The 14,984-nt window shown below is 45.8% G+C and overlaps 1 protein-coding gene across 1 annotated transcript; it reads left to right on the top strand.

Moving 5' to 3' along the window:
* The first annotated feature begins 10,074 nt into the window (after window positions 1-10,074).
* Window positions 10,075-11,697, top strand: LOC139832817 (AAA-ATPase At3g28580-like). The gene has a single exon (XM_071822752.1). It carries the CDS (start codon window positions 10,113-10,115, stop codon window positions 11,607-11,609), a length of 1,497 nt encoding a protein of 498 aa, XP_071678853.1. The 5' UTR covers window positions 10,075-10,112; the 3' UTR covers window positions 11,610-11,697.
* The last annotated feature ends 3,287 nt before the right edge of the window (window positions 11,698-14,984 follow it).

The following is a 14,984-nucleotide window of genomic DNA, read 5'->3' as shown; positions in this document are numbered from 1 at the left end:
CCAGAATGTGTTGGCGTCAGAAACCCACCGGCGAGTAGCGACGGGCAACACGTAGAGCCGGGAACAACTCAGAGCTGCGGCTGGCCCTGGTCCCTCGAGCGACGGCCCGCAAAGCCTCTGGTACGCACGTCCGATGCTGATGCAAGGGCGTGCCACCTGATCTATACCTGATCAGGAAGGTGATGGATTTGCTTCGCTTAGTTTCCTGCATGGCATACACGTAAACATTAAATACGAGCCTCGATCGGCTCTCAGGTTGTCCTGTGAATCGGCTCAAGGAGCCGATTCACCCATGGTTCGTATGAGGTCTACGATCACATGGTGGTCCTGCTTGATCGATATATAGCTAAAACGACCTACGACGATTTAGGGTTTTCACCGCATAATCGGAACATCCTACGCGTGATTGAGCCTGGCAGCCACGCACGGCGATAATAAACCAACCCTAGACAAGGCCTAAAAACCAACATGAAGTTGATCCCCGGAACATCTTATCTAGGGCTAGCAAACTACACCCTACGCGCCACTGGATCCTTCAACCCGTTTGCAAGGCCTAACTATGCAGATATTAAACTAATCCTTGAGGAACAAGGAGCAATCATAACAGATCGGATCTACTAAACAATGATCAAGCAAGGTGCCGCCCTTACACCTAAGATAGGTGTAAGGGCGGCTAGACGTCTAAGGGTTGCATGGACGGAAGCATGTGACGCGATGAAACAATGCTAACCCTAACACATCTATCATAACTACGTTGCTCGCCATCAACAAGGCTTCAGCACGAGCAACGCATGAACAACGAATAAACGTGTACTGCCTAGATCGCAAGATGCGATCTAGGCAGCATGATGCTTACCCGGAAGAAACCCTCAAAACAAAGGGGTTGGCGATGCGCCTAGATTGGTTTGTGATGAACGTGATTGTTGTTTTTCTCGATAACCCTAGATACATATTTATAGTCCGTAGACTTTCTAACGTGGGAATAATCCCAACCGTGCACGAGCCAAACTCTAACTAACCGACACGTATCCTACTATATTTACAGATACAAGGGCAAACTGCCCAAACTTCGTGTACAAGGCCGGTTCACGTATTTCTTCCATGTATATTCTTCAAGCCCAATCTTGATCGCGGCCCACCTCTGATCCGGTCAAATTCTGGTGATAACAGTTATTTGCTATAAGCTTTCGATACATAGTTACCTAGTCCTTATGACCATGAGGTCATGTAAATCACTTATACCGGAAAGGTACTTTGATTACACCAAACGCCACTGCGTAAATGGGTGGTTATAAAGGTGGGATTAAGTATCCGGAAAGTATGAGTTGAGGCATATGGATCAACAGTGGGATTTGTCCATCCCGATGACGGATAGATATACTCTGGGCCCTCTCGATGGAAAGTCGTCTAAATGTCTTGCAAGCATATGAATAAGTTCATAAGAGACCACATACCACGGTACGAGTAAAGAGTACTTGTCAGGAGACGAGGTTGAACAAGGTATAGAGTGATACCGATGATCAAACCTCGGACAAGTAAAATATCGCGTGACAAAGGGAATTGGTATCGTATGTGAATGGTTCATTCGATCACTGAAGTCATCGTTGAATATGTGGGAGCCATTATGGATCTCCAGATCCCGCTATTGGTTATTGGTTGGAGTAAGTACTCAACCATGTCCGCATAGTTCGCGAACCGTAGGGTGACACACTTAAGGTTTGATGTTGAAATGGTAGAACTTGAATATGGAATGGAGTTCGAATATTTGTTCGAAGTCCCGGATAAGATCCCGGACATCACGAAGAGTTCCGGAATTGTCCGGAGAATAAGATTCATATATAGGAAGTCATATTCCAAGTTTGGAAATGATCCGGTGCATTTATGGCAGGTTCTAGAAGGTTCTAGAAAAGTCCGGAAGAAATCACCATGGAAAGTGGAGTCCCGGAGGAACTCCACCTTGCATGACCAGCCAACCCTAAAGGGGAGGAGTCCAAGGTGGACTCCCCAAAGGGTGGCCGGCCAACCCCCCAAGGAAGGGGTGGGAGTCCCACCTTGAGTGGGATTTCCCCCCTTGAGTAGGTTTCCCACCTATGGGAGGTTTCATTGTTGGGGTCTTATTTGAAGACTTGGATACCAACACTTGGGGATTTCCACCTATATAATGAGGAGGAGAGGGAGGGGGCTGCCCACTCTTGGCCGCACCACCTAGGGCTGCCCTTGGCCGGCGCCCTAGCCTCCCCCTCTCCCCAAACCCTAGCCTCTCCTCCTCCACATAATACTCCCGCAGCGCATAGGCGAAGCCCTGCCGGAGTTCTCCACCACCACCGCCACCACGCCGTCGTGCTGCCGGATTCAAGGAGGAGCTACTACTTCCGCTGCCCGCTGGAACGGGGAGAAGGACGTCGTCTTCATCAACACCGAACGTGTGACCGAGTACGGAGGTGCTGCCCGATTGTGGCACCGAGATCAAGATCTTCTACGCGCTTTTGCAAGCGGCAAGTGATCGTCTACCGCAGCAATAAGAGCCTACTCTTATAGGCTTTGGAAATCTTCAAGGGTTAGTCTTGATCATCCCCTCGTTGCTCCCGTCTTCTAGATTGCATCTTGGCTTGGATTGCGTTCTCGCGGTAGGAAAATTTTTGTTTTCTATGCAACATATCCCTACAGTGAGCTCCCGATTGGCCTTGCTCCGGTGTGAATCGAGAGAGTGGTGAGGTGGTTGAGAGGCAGTGAGAGATGGGGAGTGCGGTGGTGTGCTTGGATCATCAAGGGGAGTGCTCCTTTTATAGCATTGCTTGAGGGTTGCGGGGCAGGGTGGCAGTCGACCATGGCGCGGCGATTCCGGCGGCTGGTCGAGCTAGGCGAGGTCGTGGCGATGCTCTACGGGTCCAGGCGATGCTACTGGCAGCGACAGCTTGGTCGGGGAGCGTCGGAATAGCTCGCGTTGCTTCCATGTCTGGCGGCGGCGTTCGCGGGATCTTCTTCCCCGTCCACGGCGGCGGTGGTCCAGGGTCTGGTCGAGGTGTTGTCTGGCGGCGTCCAGGTGGCGAGTGGATGCTCAACTCGTTGCAAGCGGGTCCAGGGCGTGAGTGAGGTGGTGGCGCGGCGCGTGTACTGGGTGTGTCCAGGGCGTGCATGCGTGCGACATGAGCGGCGTCCAGGGTGTGTGCTGGGCGCGCGTTGTCCGGCCGGTGTCGTGCTTGAGCTCGACCATGGCGGTGCTAGGGTGGAGTAGGAGACGCGGTGGCGTGCTGTGGCGCAGTGGCCAGGGCAGGGATGCAAGGGGAGAGAGGGGAGGTCGTCGGGCTCGGCGACATGGCCGGCATGGCCATGCCCTAGCTGGCCTCCTCCTCTCCTTAGCATTACTATGCATCATTTAGGGTTAGAGGGGACCAGGGGACACAATGGTGTAGGTTAGGGTAGTTTAGGTGGAGTATATCACTATTTGCAATAGTTGCAAATAGTGCCCGAATTTGGAATTTGCAAATTTGTCTAAATTTGAAAAAATTCAAAAGGTGAATCTATTTGAAATGTATGGGTTTAGATAAGTTGTATTTGACCAGAGATGAGTAGAGGTGGTGGTGGAATTTTAGAATTCAAGAATTTGCCAAAATTGGCTAAGTGGAGAATGTTGCATATGTTAAAAAAGTTGAGACTTTGGATGAGCATTGCTCATGATCAAATATGATTTTGGCATGGTGATCTTTACAAAAGTTGTTCACCTTGATGTTGACTTTGAAATGGTGCAAAGAGTTAGCAAGATTTAGTTTGAGAAAATTGAATGGCAATGGCTCAAAATAGTGATCAGACTATAAATTTCAGTTTTGACCATTATCATATGTGAGCTAGTTTTGCATTTGAAAATTATTTGAATTGTGATTCTTTGATAACAAAAGTTGTAATAAGTGTTTAATAACATTATTCAACTAATGGTGAAGACCAAATTGGTCTAGGGTCAAAATTTATAAAAATGCCATATGGCATATGTGAGGGTTTTTAGGGTTTTTCACTTAATGGATTTTCTTCCTCTTTGATTTATTTGGTTGGTGATCTTAATATGATCACATTAGGGTTTTAGAGCATATCACATACAAGTAATAACCATCATCATGGCACATCAATCAAATGCACAAGTCCTATGCATGGTACTATATGCAATTTAAAAAGTTTTTGTTTGTTTGAAATTTTGCTCTCTGGAATTCTCTAACTTTCTTTTTATTGAAATTTGGGGTGTTACAACAAGTAGAATTATCAAATAGAGAGATTAAATCTATCTTGCAAAAGACTGTTAATAAATCTAGAAAGAACTGGGCTAGTAAATTGAAGGAAGCACTATGGGCTTATAGAACTGCTTATAAAAATCCCATGGGTATGTCACCTTATAAGATGGTTTATGGGAAAGCTTGTCATTTACCTTTAGAACTAGAGCACAAAGCTTATTGGGTTGTGAGAGAATTAAATAAAGATCCAAAACTTGTCGGTAAGAAGAGATTGCTACAATTGAGTTCTCTAGATGAATGGAGAAGTGAAGCTTATGAAAATGCTAAACTCTTTAAAGAGAAAGTTAAGAAATGGCATGATAGAAGAATTATCAAAAGAGAATTTAATGTTGGAGATAAAGTCCTATTGTATCGGTCTCGTCTCAGATTTTTTGCAGGGAAATTACTCTCAAAATGGGAAGGACCATATGTCATTGTGGAGGTGTATCGTTCAGGGGCAATTAAAATTAGTTCTCTGCAAGGTGATGCCACACAAGTGGTGAATGGACAAAGACTCAAGCATTATATCTCTGGTGATTCTTATAATGAAGATGTTGATATTATTCGAGTGGTGACACCGGAGGCTTTCATCAAAGGCCAAATAGACAGCTCTGCAGGGTTCGACTTTGAATAGGTAACAGTACTGGTAATAAAAAGTCCGCGTTTAACTTTCCGAACAATGTTTATGCTATTTTTGGAAAATATGAAAAAATACGAGATCGAAACGGAGTGGAGGAGACGCACAAGGGCGTGCCCCCATAGGCCGGCGTGGGCCCCAGCCTGGCCGCGCCGCCCTATGAGGACGCCCCCTCGGTGTCCCTCTCCGACTCTGGTTCGACCTGGTACTTTTCTTCCGTAGTGAAAATTCCTGCTATATAATCCCCCGGACCCCTGGAGGTCCGTATATCGTTTTCTCGTCGTGTTTTGTTTCGAGCTGTTTTTTGCCAGGATCTGCTTCGGATCTAGAGCCAGCATGTCTTCGTCGGGGACTCCGAAGGACAGCTTCTTTGAGGACGTCGTCAACCCATACATAAACGAGCTGAAGATGCACCCGAAGGAATTGCTGCTCGTAGATGGAGAGTTGAAGATTGAAGATATCCGAGGTCCTAAAGGAGAAGGAAGTCTGGAGGACATGATGGAAAAATTAGAACAAGAGGTTTTCAATTACAAGAAGATGGCTGAGCGTGAAGTGGACATCTTCCAAAAAATTGTGTCTGAACTTATTGATGGACATAAGAAGGAGACTGCAAGGCTGTGGGACGATATCCTCTCGCTTCACGACACTACCAACAAACTCCAAGCTCAACTCTATGAAGTTCAGAATCAAAATTGTGAGTATGAAAACAGGTTTAAACACATAAGCTATGCTGCTAGTTTCAGGATTCCCAAGACCAAGATGTCGTTTTTTTGATGGAGAGCCTCTTCCTTGGAAGTCTGATGATGGGAAGAATTCACCACCGCCGAAGGAGTAATTCATCATTGGTATTGGCACCCCCTTGGTTTGTTCCAAGCTTGGGGGGGGGGGGGGTGCCGCGGTATCACATCATAACTATCTTTTACCTTTTTATTATCAAGTAGTGTCATATCATGAGTAGGGAAGTTATCATATGAGATGTGTTGCAGTTTGGAAGTATCTCTCTTTTAGTTGCTATGTATCCCTTGGTGTGAGTTATCGTTATGGAATATTAATGAGAAGTTCTATCATTTACATATTGCACATCTTATTTTAGTTTGCAATCTCTATTATATGATTGATCTTGAAGTTAGTATTGGTATCACTTTGGGAGCATTGAGTAAATCTATTTGGTTTTGGCAAACTTAGCATTGGTCAATAGCAACAACACTTTGAGTTTAAGTAGAAAAGAAGAAATACATGTAGATATGTTATTTCATTATCTTTCTTTCTTGTTAGCTCCTAGCTTAGTATTCTGAAGTTAAAATTGTTTGTGCTTACAAGAAAGATGCATGATTGTTTCTATCACATGTATATTTGTTTTTTCCCTCAACTCTTATGCTTGCTAATCAACCTTGCTAGCCAAAAACCTGTACTGAGAGGGAATGCTTCTCGTGCATCCAAACCTTTAACCCAAACCTATGCCATTAGTGTCCACCATAACTACCTACTATGTGGTATTGCCCTGCCATTCCAAGTAAATACTTCATGTGCTACCTTTAAACAATTCAAAAGCTATTACCTCTTATTTGTGTTAATGTTTTATAGCTCATGAGGAAGTATGTGGTGTTTTATCTTTCAATTTGGTTGGGCGGATTTTCACCAATGGACTAGTGGCTTCATCCGCTTATCCTTTAATTTTGCAAAAAGAGCTGGCAACGGGGTTCCCAGCCCCAATTAATCAACTTTCATTAATAATTCTCTTTACATGTTTTGCTCTGATTCATCAGTAAGCAACTTAATTTTGCAATAGACACTCCTCCATGGTATGAGAAATGTTGGAAGGCACCCGAGGATTCGGTTAGACATGGCTTGAGAAAGCAAAGGTTGGGAGGAGTGTCATCCTTAAATAAACTAAAGTACATGTGTAAACAAAAGAGAAGGGGGATGATCTACCTTGCTGGTAGAGATAACGTCCTTCATGGGAGCCGCTCTTTGGAAGTCTGTTTGGCAAGGGGGTTAGAGTACCCACTACCATTCATTGACAACAACAAACACCTCTCAAACTTTACTTTTATGCTCTCTATATGATTTCAAAACTGAAAAAGCTCTAGCACATGATTTAATCCCTGCTTCCCTCTGCGAAGGGCCTGTCTTTTACTTTATTTTGAGTCGGTAAACCTATTTCCCTCTATCTTAAGCAAGCAATTGAGTTGTTGTGATCAAACCATTTATATTGTGATCTACTTAATCATGCCTTTTATTCTTCCTTGTTTAGTACAAGTTTTATCTGAATGAATATAGCTTTGAAGGTTATCAATGATTATGAGGAGATTATTATGATTGAGTATGCAAGTTTTGCTATAAGCTTTAATATAAGAGCGTAGCTCGATAGATAAGTACAATCTGTTAACTGTTCTCTAACCAAGAACGAAGTTTGCCATCACCAATTATGATTTCCTATGCACCTTTATTTGTGATTTCCTTTTACTTGTTTCAAGTTGAATTATATGAGGAAGTTGTTCACTAGAATGCTTTGTGTGAATTAATATGATGCTTCTTGTCCGTATTTTATTTATCGACTCTTCACTCTATAAACATGTGGTCTTGTTTACCGAGTTCAGTTTCGCTTGGGGACAAGCGAAGTCTAAGCTTGGGGGGAGTTGATACGTATATTTTGCATCACTATTTTATATCATAATTTACTGTTATTCATCGATATATTTCATATTTAGAGGTGATACTTATGTTATTTCATCTATTTTGCATGTTTCATGATTATTGGAGGATCATTCACCGGAGTCAGGATTCTGCTGGAAAAAGCACCATCGGAATGCAATATTCTGGAGATCAACAATTGACGGAAATTACACGGAAGATCTTATTTTTCCCGAAGATGAAGCCAGCCAAAAGGAGGAGCCGAGGAGGGCCGCCATGGGCCCCCCATAGGCTAGCGCGGGCCCTACCTTGGCCGCGCCGCCTTGTGGGGAGGGGGCCCACGGCCCCCTTCGGCCGCCTCTCCTTCGCGTACTTTTTCGTCCCGAAAACCTAAGCTCCAGAAAATAATCGCGAGGAGTCACAGCCGCCTCTGCGGGGCGGAAAACACCAGAGAGAAAAGAGCTCTCCGGCAGGCTGAAATCTGCCGGGGAAATTCCCTCCCGGAGGGGGAAATCGACGCCATCATCACCGCCATCGAGCTGGACTTCATTGGGATCATTATCACCATCATCTCCACCACCGTCAACGTCATCTCCACCGCAGCACCTCGTCACCGCTGTAACATCTAGGGTTGAATCTTGATTGTTTGATAGGAGAAATTCTCCTAGTATTGATTACTCCTTGTTATTGATGCTACTGAGTGAAACTATTGAACCAAGGTTTATGTTCAGATTGTTATTCATCATCATATCACCTCTGATCATGTTCCATATGATGTCTCGTGAGTAGTTCGTTTAGTTCTTCAGGACATGGGTGAAGTCTAAATGTTAGTAGTGAATTATGATTGAGTAATATTCAATGGTTTGTTATTTAAGTTGTGGTGTTATTCTTCTAGTGGTGTCATGTGAACGTCGACTATATGATACTTCACCTTTATGGGCCTAGGGGAATACATCTTGTATTAATTTGCTAATTATGGGGTTGCCGGAGTGACAACAACATGAACCCCCGTTGGTATATCGATGCAGGAGGGATAGCAGGATCTCAGAGTTTAAGGCTGTGGTTAGATTTATCTTAATTACTTTCTTGTAGTTGCGGATGCTTGCAAGGGATATAATCACAAGTATGTATTACTCCTAGAAAGGGCGGTGCATTAGCATAGGTTCACCCACACAACACTTATCAAAACAATGAAGGTTAATCAACTATATGAAGCGAAAGCACTAGACTAAATTCCCGTGTGTCCTCAAGAACGTTTGGTCATTATAAGTAAACAAACCGGCTTGTTCTTTGTGCTAAAAAGGATTGGGCCACTCGCTGCAATTATTACTCTCGCATTTTACTTACTTGTACTTTATTTATCTGCTATATCAAAACCCCCTGAATACTTGTCTATGAGCATTTACAGTGAATTCTTCATCGAAACTGCTTGTCAACACCTTCTGCTCCTCGTTGGGTTCGACACTCTTATTTATCGAAAGTACTACGATACACCCCCTATATTTGTGGGTCATCACCCAACATAAAAGTTTTAACCGCCTACTCCCTCCTCTACGCGGCCTCATGGCCTTTTAACGGGAAAATATAGGTACAAGCATAGTTCAATTCATGGAAAATAAAACTTGTCCGTATTGCCCAAGTAACTAGCAACGATAATGCAAGAGCAACCAAAAAAGAAAACTGACAAGCCCATGTTCAAACGAATAAACATCCAGGAGTGAAGGAAAGGTTTAGCCGAGTGCACGTAGTCGTTCAATAAAATAAAGCCTACAATAGCTGGTTCGTACAGGACATGATACGCTTGGTTGGTTAGAATCAACAACTAATTAATCAATCAAATAAACAGCTAGTTGAGAACTAGCAAATCCCTTAATTTACATATACAAATTTTGGGAAGGTATCTAGCGGCCACTTTCATAGATGGTTGTTTTTCCTCTTTTATTAAGCTAAACTTTCCTTCTTTTTATGCTAGGTTTGCTAATAAAAACATCACCAACTTTTGAAAAAAAGACATTGTCAAATCTTTCAAAACTGCAAACTTTTGTTTTTTTACTTTCATTAAATTTGAAATCTTTTATGAGTTTCATATTTCTGAATTTCAAATTTAAAATATCGAACTTTGGATTTCCAAAATTTAAAATTTTTAACTTTTAAGAATTTGGAGTTTTAAGGGAAGAAAATAAAGATCAAAACATACAAAAGAGAAAGAGTGAGGATTATCTGTCACGTGGTGGGCATCCCAATTTATCGCCATATATGCTGGCGGCAGCAGCAGCCCACGCCGACTGTCAGCCATGTCTCTCAAATCGCCTTATACAAATAATTTGGGTATACATAGTTTTCAGTATGTGCACCTATCTAGACTCGTCAGTGTCATCATCTTGGACAGCAACAATCGAGCTTCCGACGACATATCCTCTGTGCTTCCACGAAACCATCCGTGTTGTCGTCAACGTCAACTGTAATGTGTACAACGACGATGCGTGCGCTTCCTCTCTACGGTTGCTACATAAATCGAGTGTGAACCCCAACACTTTCACGGCCATTTAACCTACCTAAAGGTTTAGTTCATCTTACAAAACATGGCAACCACGGTTGACAAGTGGGTTGGGGTTGGCACGGCCATGACCGTCTTCACCTTGCTGTGCTCCCGGATGCCGGACCGAATCCACGACGAGGTGAGGCACTTCATCACTAAGTGGACGCCGCTCGTCGCCGCCTACTTCAACCCCTACGTCCATCTCACCATCTCCGAGCAAAGCGACGAGCAGTTCCGCCGGAACGAGCTCTTCGACGACATCTCCGCCTACCTCACAGACAAGTGCGCTCACGGCGCCCGCAGGCTCAAGGCCGAGCTCGGTAACGACGGCGTGCTGCCGGAGGTCACCCTGGACGACGAAGTGCAGGTCACGGACGACTCCGACGGCGCGCGCATCTGGTGGTACGCTACCAACAAGGGCCCCAGCTACCGGAGCCCGAGCCCCGTCTTCAGCTTCTTCGCCGCCGACACGGAGCCCCGGCTCTTCCGGGCAGTGTTCCACAAGCGCCACCGCCAGTTCGTGCTCAACACCTACCTGCCACGAGCACTGGCCAAGGGCCACGAGCTCATCGCCAACATGACCAGGCAGAGACGGCTGTTCACGAACCACCGGCAGGGAAACAGGAGCACCTGGTGCCACGTGCCGTTCGAGCACCCGGCGACCTTCGACAAGCTAGCCATGGACCCTGTCCAGAAGGAGGAGATCATCGACGACCTCGAGGCCTTCATGGACGGCAAGCAATACTACTCAGACGTGGGCAAGGCGTGGAAGCGTGGGTACCTGCTTTACGGCCCGCCGGGCACGGGCAAGTCAACGCTGATCTCGGCCATGGCCAACAAGCTCAAGTACGACGTCTACGACCTCGACCTCACGTCCGTCAAGAACAACTCCGAGCTCCGGAAGCTCTTCATCGAGACCAAAGGCAGGTCCATCATCGTCATCGAGGATATCGACGCCATCGAGGTTGACCTCGCCGGAAACCGCAAGGTCGCCGACAAGAAGTCCGGCAGCAGCAGCTGCTGCGACCACCTCCCGCTGGACCCCAACAAAGACGACGGAAGCAAGGTAACGCTCTCCGGCCTGCTAAGCTTTGTGGACGGGCTGTGGTCGGCGAGTGGCGGCGAGCGGGTCATTGTCTTCACCACCAACCGCGTCGACATGCTCGACCAGGCGCTGACACGCCGGGGGAGGATGGACATGCACATCGAGATGTCCTACTGCAGGTTCGGTGCCTTCAAGGTACTCGCCAACAATTACCTCAGAGTAAGAGATCACGAGCTGTTCGACGAGATCAAGCGGCTGCTCGACGATACCGACACGTCGCCCGCTGACGTGGCACATAACCTCATGCCCAAGAGCAATAAGAGGAAGAGGGACGCCGATATGCCGCCATCTGAAGTGGCATATTACCTCAAGGAGGACACTGACGCTTGCTTGGCAGGTTTAGTTGAGACCCTGAAGAAGAAGGCCAAGAGGGAATCAACGACGGCTCCTACCATTGAAGTTGTTGTACCTGCCCAGAACGGAACTTCGAAATAACTCGTCAGACCATGTACTCCCTCTGTCCCGACTCCCGAGTTACTTGTGGCAGATTTGTGTAGTTATCCATATAACTAGACATGTTTTAGTGGGATGGAGCTTCAGTGACTTTATCAGCCCACAAAGTCACTGACTTTGTGTCACTTACAAGTGGGGTCAAGTGGAACCCTTCATTATGTGGATCCCACATGGCCCCACTTGTAAGTGGCATAAAGTCAGTGACTTTGTGGGCTGACAAAGTCACCGAAGCACAATCCGTTTTAGTGTGTATAGAACTATAGATACATACAAATCTAGATAAATTTACGACATCTAATTCGGGACAGAGAAAAGTACATGTAGCAATTTAGACCTCAGCTGATTTGCATCCCAGTCCAGATGTTCCATTTCTAAAGCAATTTAAGCCTTGGACATATATCAACCCATTGCAATTTGCAATGTCGTCACAAACTCCAGCATGCCTCGATATTAAGTTACATCACAACTGTAACAGGTCAAGCTATATACCTTTCATCCACGGTATAAGAAAAATGTATCGACAAAAAAGTACAGTCAACGACTAGAGAGTTGAGTGCTTGAAACGACTATCAATGCCAGAACTTGAGTAAATTCAACATCTATATAAACAAAGGTAAACTGAACAAGGACGGCAGAATATTCTCAATGATATTCCCAATAAATCTAAACACTAGCTACCAGCTTTGCAAGGAATAGTGACTCAGCAATAACAAAGACCATTCAACAAACTCACACAAGTTTTCCCTATCCTCTTGCTAGGGTTTTGTTCTTCGGAAGCGATTCTAGATCGTTCTGTGGGATCGGTTGTTATCCAAGACCCTCTCTAATACCAATCCACTACAACACATGGATCCTGGTTGGCGATCGTAGTCTCCCTTGTACCCGTGCACTCCTGGTTTTCTCGGTGTGTTCTGCGAACTAGGGTCTTGACGCTCTCCATCGATGGGGGACAAGGTTGATGCACCGCGTCTGGATCGGCGGTAGGAAAGAAACTGGAGATCGATGATATGCTCGCACACCTGGAGCTCTATGCGGACAAACTTGAGGATGTGGTGATCGGAGTGGAGGGGGTGAAGGAGTACCAGAAAGAGGCAAGATGGCTAGCGATCGGTAAGGTTTATACTTCAAGATCGTTCAGCGTTAAGGCCCTAACTAGTAAGATGAATGTAATTTGGAATATGTCTAGGGATCCAATCTTCCGTGAGGTTGGCGAGAACCTTTTTACCTTCCAGATGCACCTTGGAGATTGGAAAAATGTTGTTCATCAGGGAGCAGGGACCTTTCGTGGGTGGGCTTTGCTTGTAGAGGATTATTATAGAAGAGAGGATCCAGAGAAGATTGTCTTTGGTGGCTTATACATCTAGGCGCAAATTCATGGCATCCAGAAACTTCTTTTCAAAAAATTGTATATATTAATCAGACATCAACATGGTCATTACAATCTAGTTGGATCAGGCTCAACATACAGGGAGACGCTAATCCAACCATCATTTTATCAGTACTGTCAAAACGACAAATCCAAGCTAGTTGATGAGCAACAACCTTCTTTAATCCATGGATTTCTGACGTCCTATAAGCATGCAGATTTTGGTTTAAATCTTTGATATCCTTAACAATTCCTGAGATAGCAGATTTACTTTCTCCCTCTCCGATTAGCTTAGCTATTAGAGAGGAGTAGTAGTTCTCTAAGTGAATCGATCATGCAATAAAACTATAAAAGGTAGGCAAGTCCTTAGGCTAGGTAAACCTGCAACTGCCTTGGTTGTTTCTGCCGAAGGACATCTACCAATACTGCCCCATGCAGTTAGCATAATATTACCTCTGTCATCTCTTAAAATAATACCTCACCCTCCTTTGTTTTCATCTTGCATATAACTAGCGTCCCAATTCAGTTTCACCCAACCCACCTCAGGCTTATACCAAGAATCACATTTGCTTAGTATTTATTGTTAGAGATAGAGTAGATCACTGACGTATGTGTCCGGGTCATGTGCGTTTCCTCCCCTTCTCCCCTGATGTATCGTATCTCCTATATAAGTAAAGCATATGCAAGGGGCTCGGGTATCCGAGTAGAACCCTCCTACCTGATCGTTTATGTAAGGGTATTTCACCCTTATCCATTATTTTGGTAACGATGACACCGTGCTAAAGTATTTGGCCTAATATGTTTATAAGTACAATCTCAGGTATTAGGCAATGAGGCGTAAATGGTGTATCAAAGGAACAAGAAGGCTAAAGGTGACCCCCCATTTCAACAACAATCAAAAAGGGGTTACAGGAGAAATCCGGTCACCTGCCCGGTCCAACCGGGCCAGCAACCGGCCAGTCCGGCATGGTGGCCGGTCAACCGGGCGGCAACCGGGCTCCAAAGGAGGAGCCAGCAGTTCCGGTTTGCGCCCGATCAACCGGGCTCTCGACCGGCGGGACCGGTGCTCCGTCCGGTCCACCGGGCGGCAACCGGGCGCCAACCGGCCGCCAACCGGAGGAGCTCCAGGACCAGCAAAAGGCGTCCGGTCACTGGTCCGGTCAGACCGGCCTTTCCGCCGGGCTGTCCGGTCTGTGGCCCGGTCAGACCGGGTTCGTCGAGGAAAAGCTGAGGTGGCAAGTGGCAACGGCCATATTTCGAAGAACACTATAAATAGCCCTTCTCCTACCTCTAGACAGTTAGGCACTACACTACAAACTGTTCTTGAGCTCTCTCTCTCTTACTCCATTGCTAGAAACACCAAAAGCCTCAGATCTCTCTCCTCCTCCACCCAAACTCAAATCCCTCCGGGGAATCACTAGAGGAGGACCCGATCTACCGTTCTACCAAGCCAAATCTCATTCCCCCTTGTATTCATTGAGAAGCTTGCTTCCTAGGGTTCCTTGGAAACCCTAGGTAGGCAAGAGGAGTCCGGAAGCATCCGGGCTGTGGATTTGCTCCGGGCAAGATTGTGAAGGTTTGGAGGCTACCTCAAAGTCTACCACAAGTGAGTGAGCTATTCCTTCGTGGGATAGGCTCCGGAGAATAGGGTGAGCCTTCGTGGCGCGGGGAATCCTTCGTGAGACCTCCACTCCTCCAAACGTGACGTACCTTGTTGCAAAGCAAGGGAACACGGGAATACATCCTCGTCTCCGCGTGCTATCGGTTATCTCTAACCGAACTCCTTACTTGTGATTTAACTGCCTGTGAGAGCCTTCGTGCTTGAGTTAGTTGTATCCTCATATAGGTTGCTTCACCTAGTTTGCATTAGGCTCATCTTTATATTCCGCAAAGCCTAATATTGCAAAGAAAGAATTAAAATTTGTAGAAACCTATTCACCCCCCCCCCTCTAGGTTTACCATCTCTATACTTTCAATTGGTATCAGAGCCT

This window comes from Lolium perenne, chromosome 6 (assembly GCF_019359855.2).
Source record: "Lolium perenne isolate Kyuss_39 chromosome 6, Kyuss_2.0, whole genome shotgun sequence".
NCBI classification, from domain to species: domain Eukaryota; kingdom Viridiplantae; phylum Streptophyta; class Magnoliopsida; order Poales; family Poaceae; genus Lolium; species Lolium perenne.
The sequence above is the reverse complement of the archived record's forward strand: the minus strand, read 5'-3'. Positions and strand labels throughout refer to the sequence as shown.

What these genes read in the sequence shown, in the direction of transcription:
- LOC139832817 (XM_071822752.1), top strand. Translation starts at nt 10,113, where the DNA reads ATGGCAACCACGGTTGACAAGTGGGTTGGGGTTGGCACGGCCATGACC.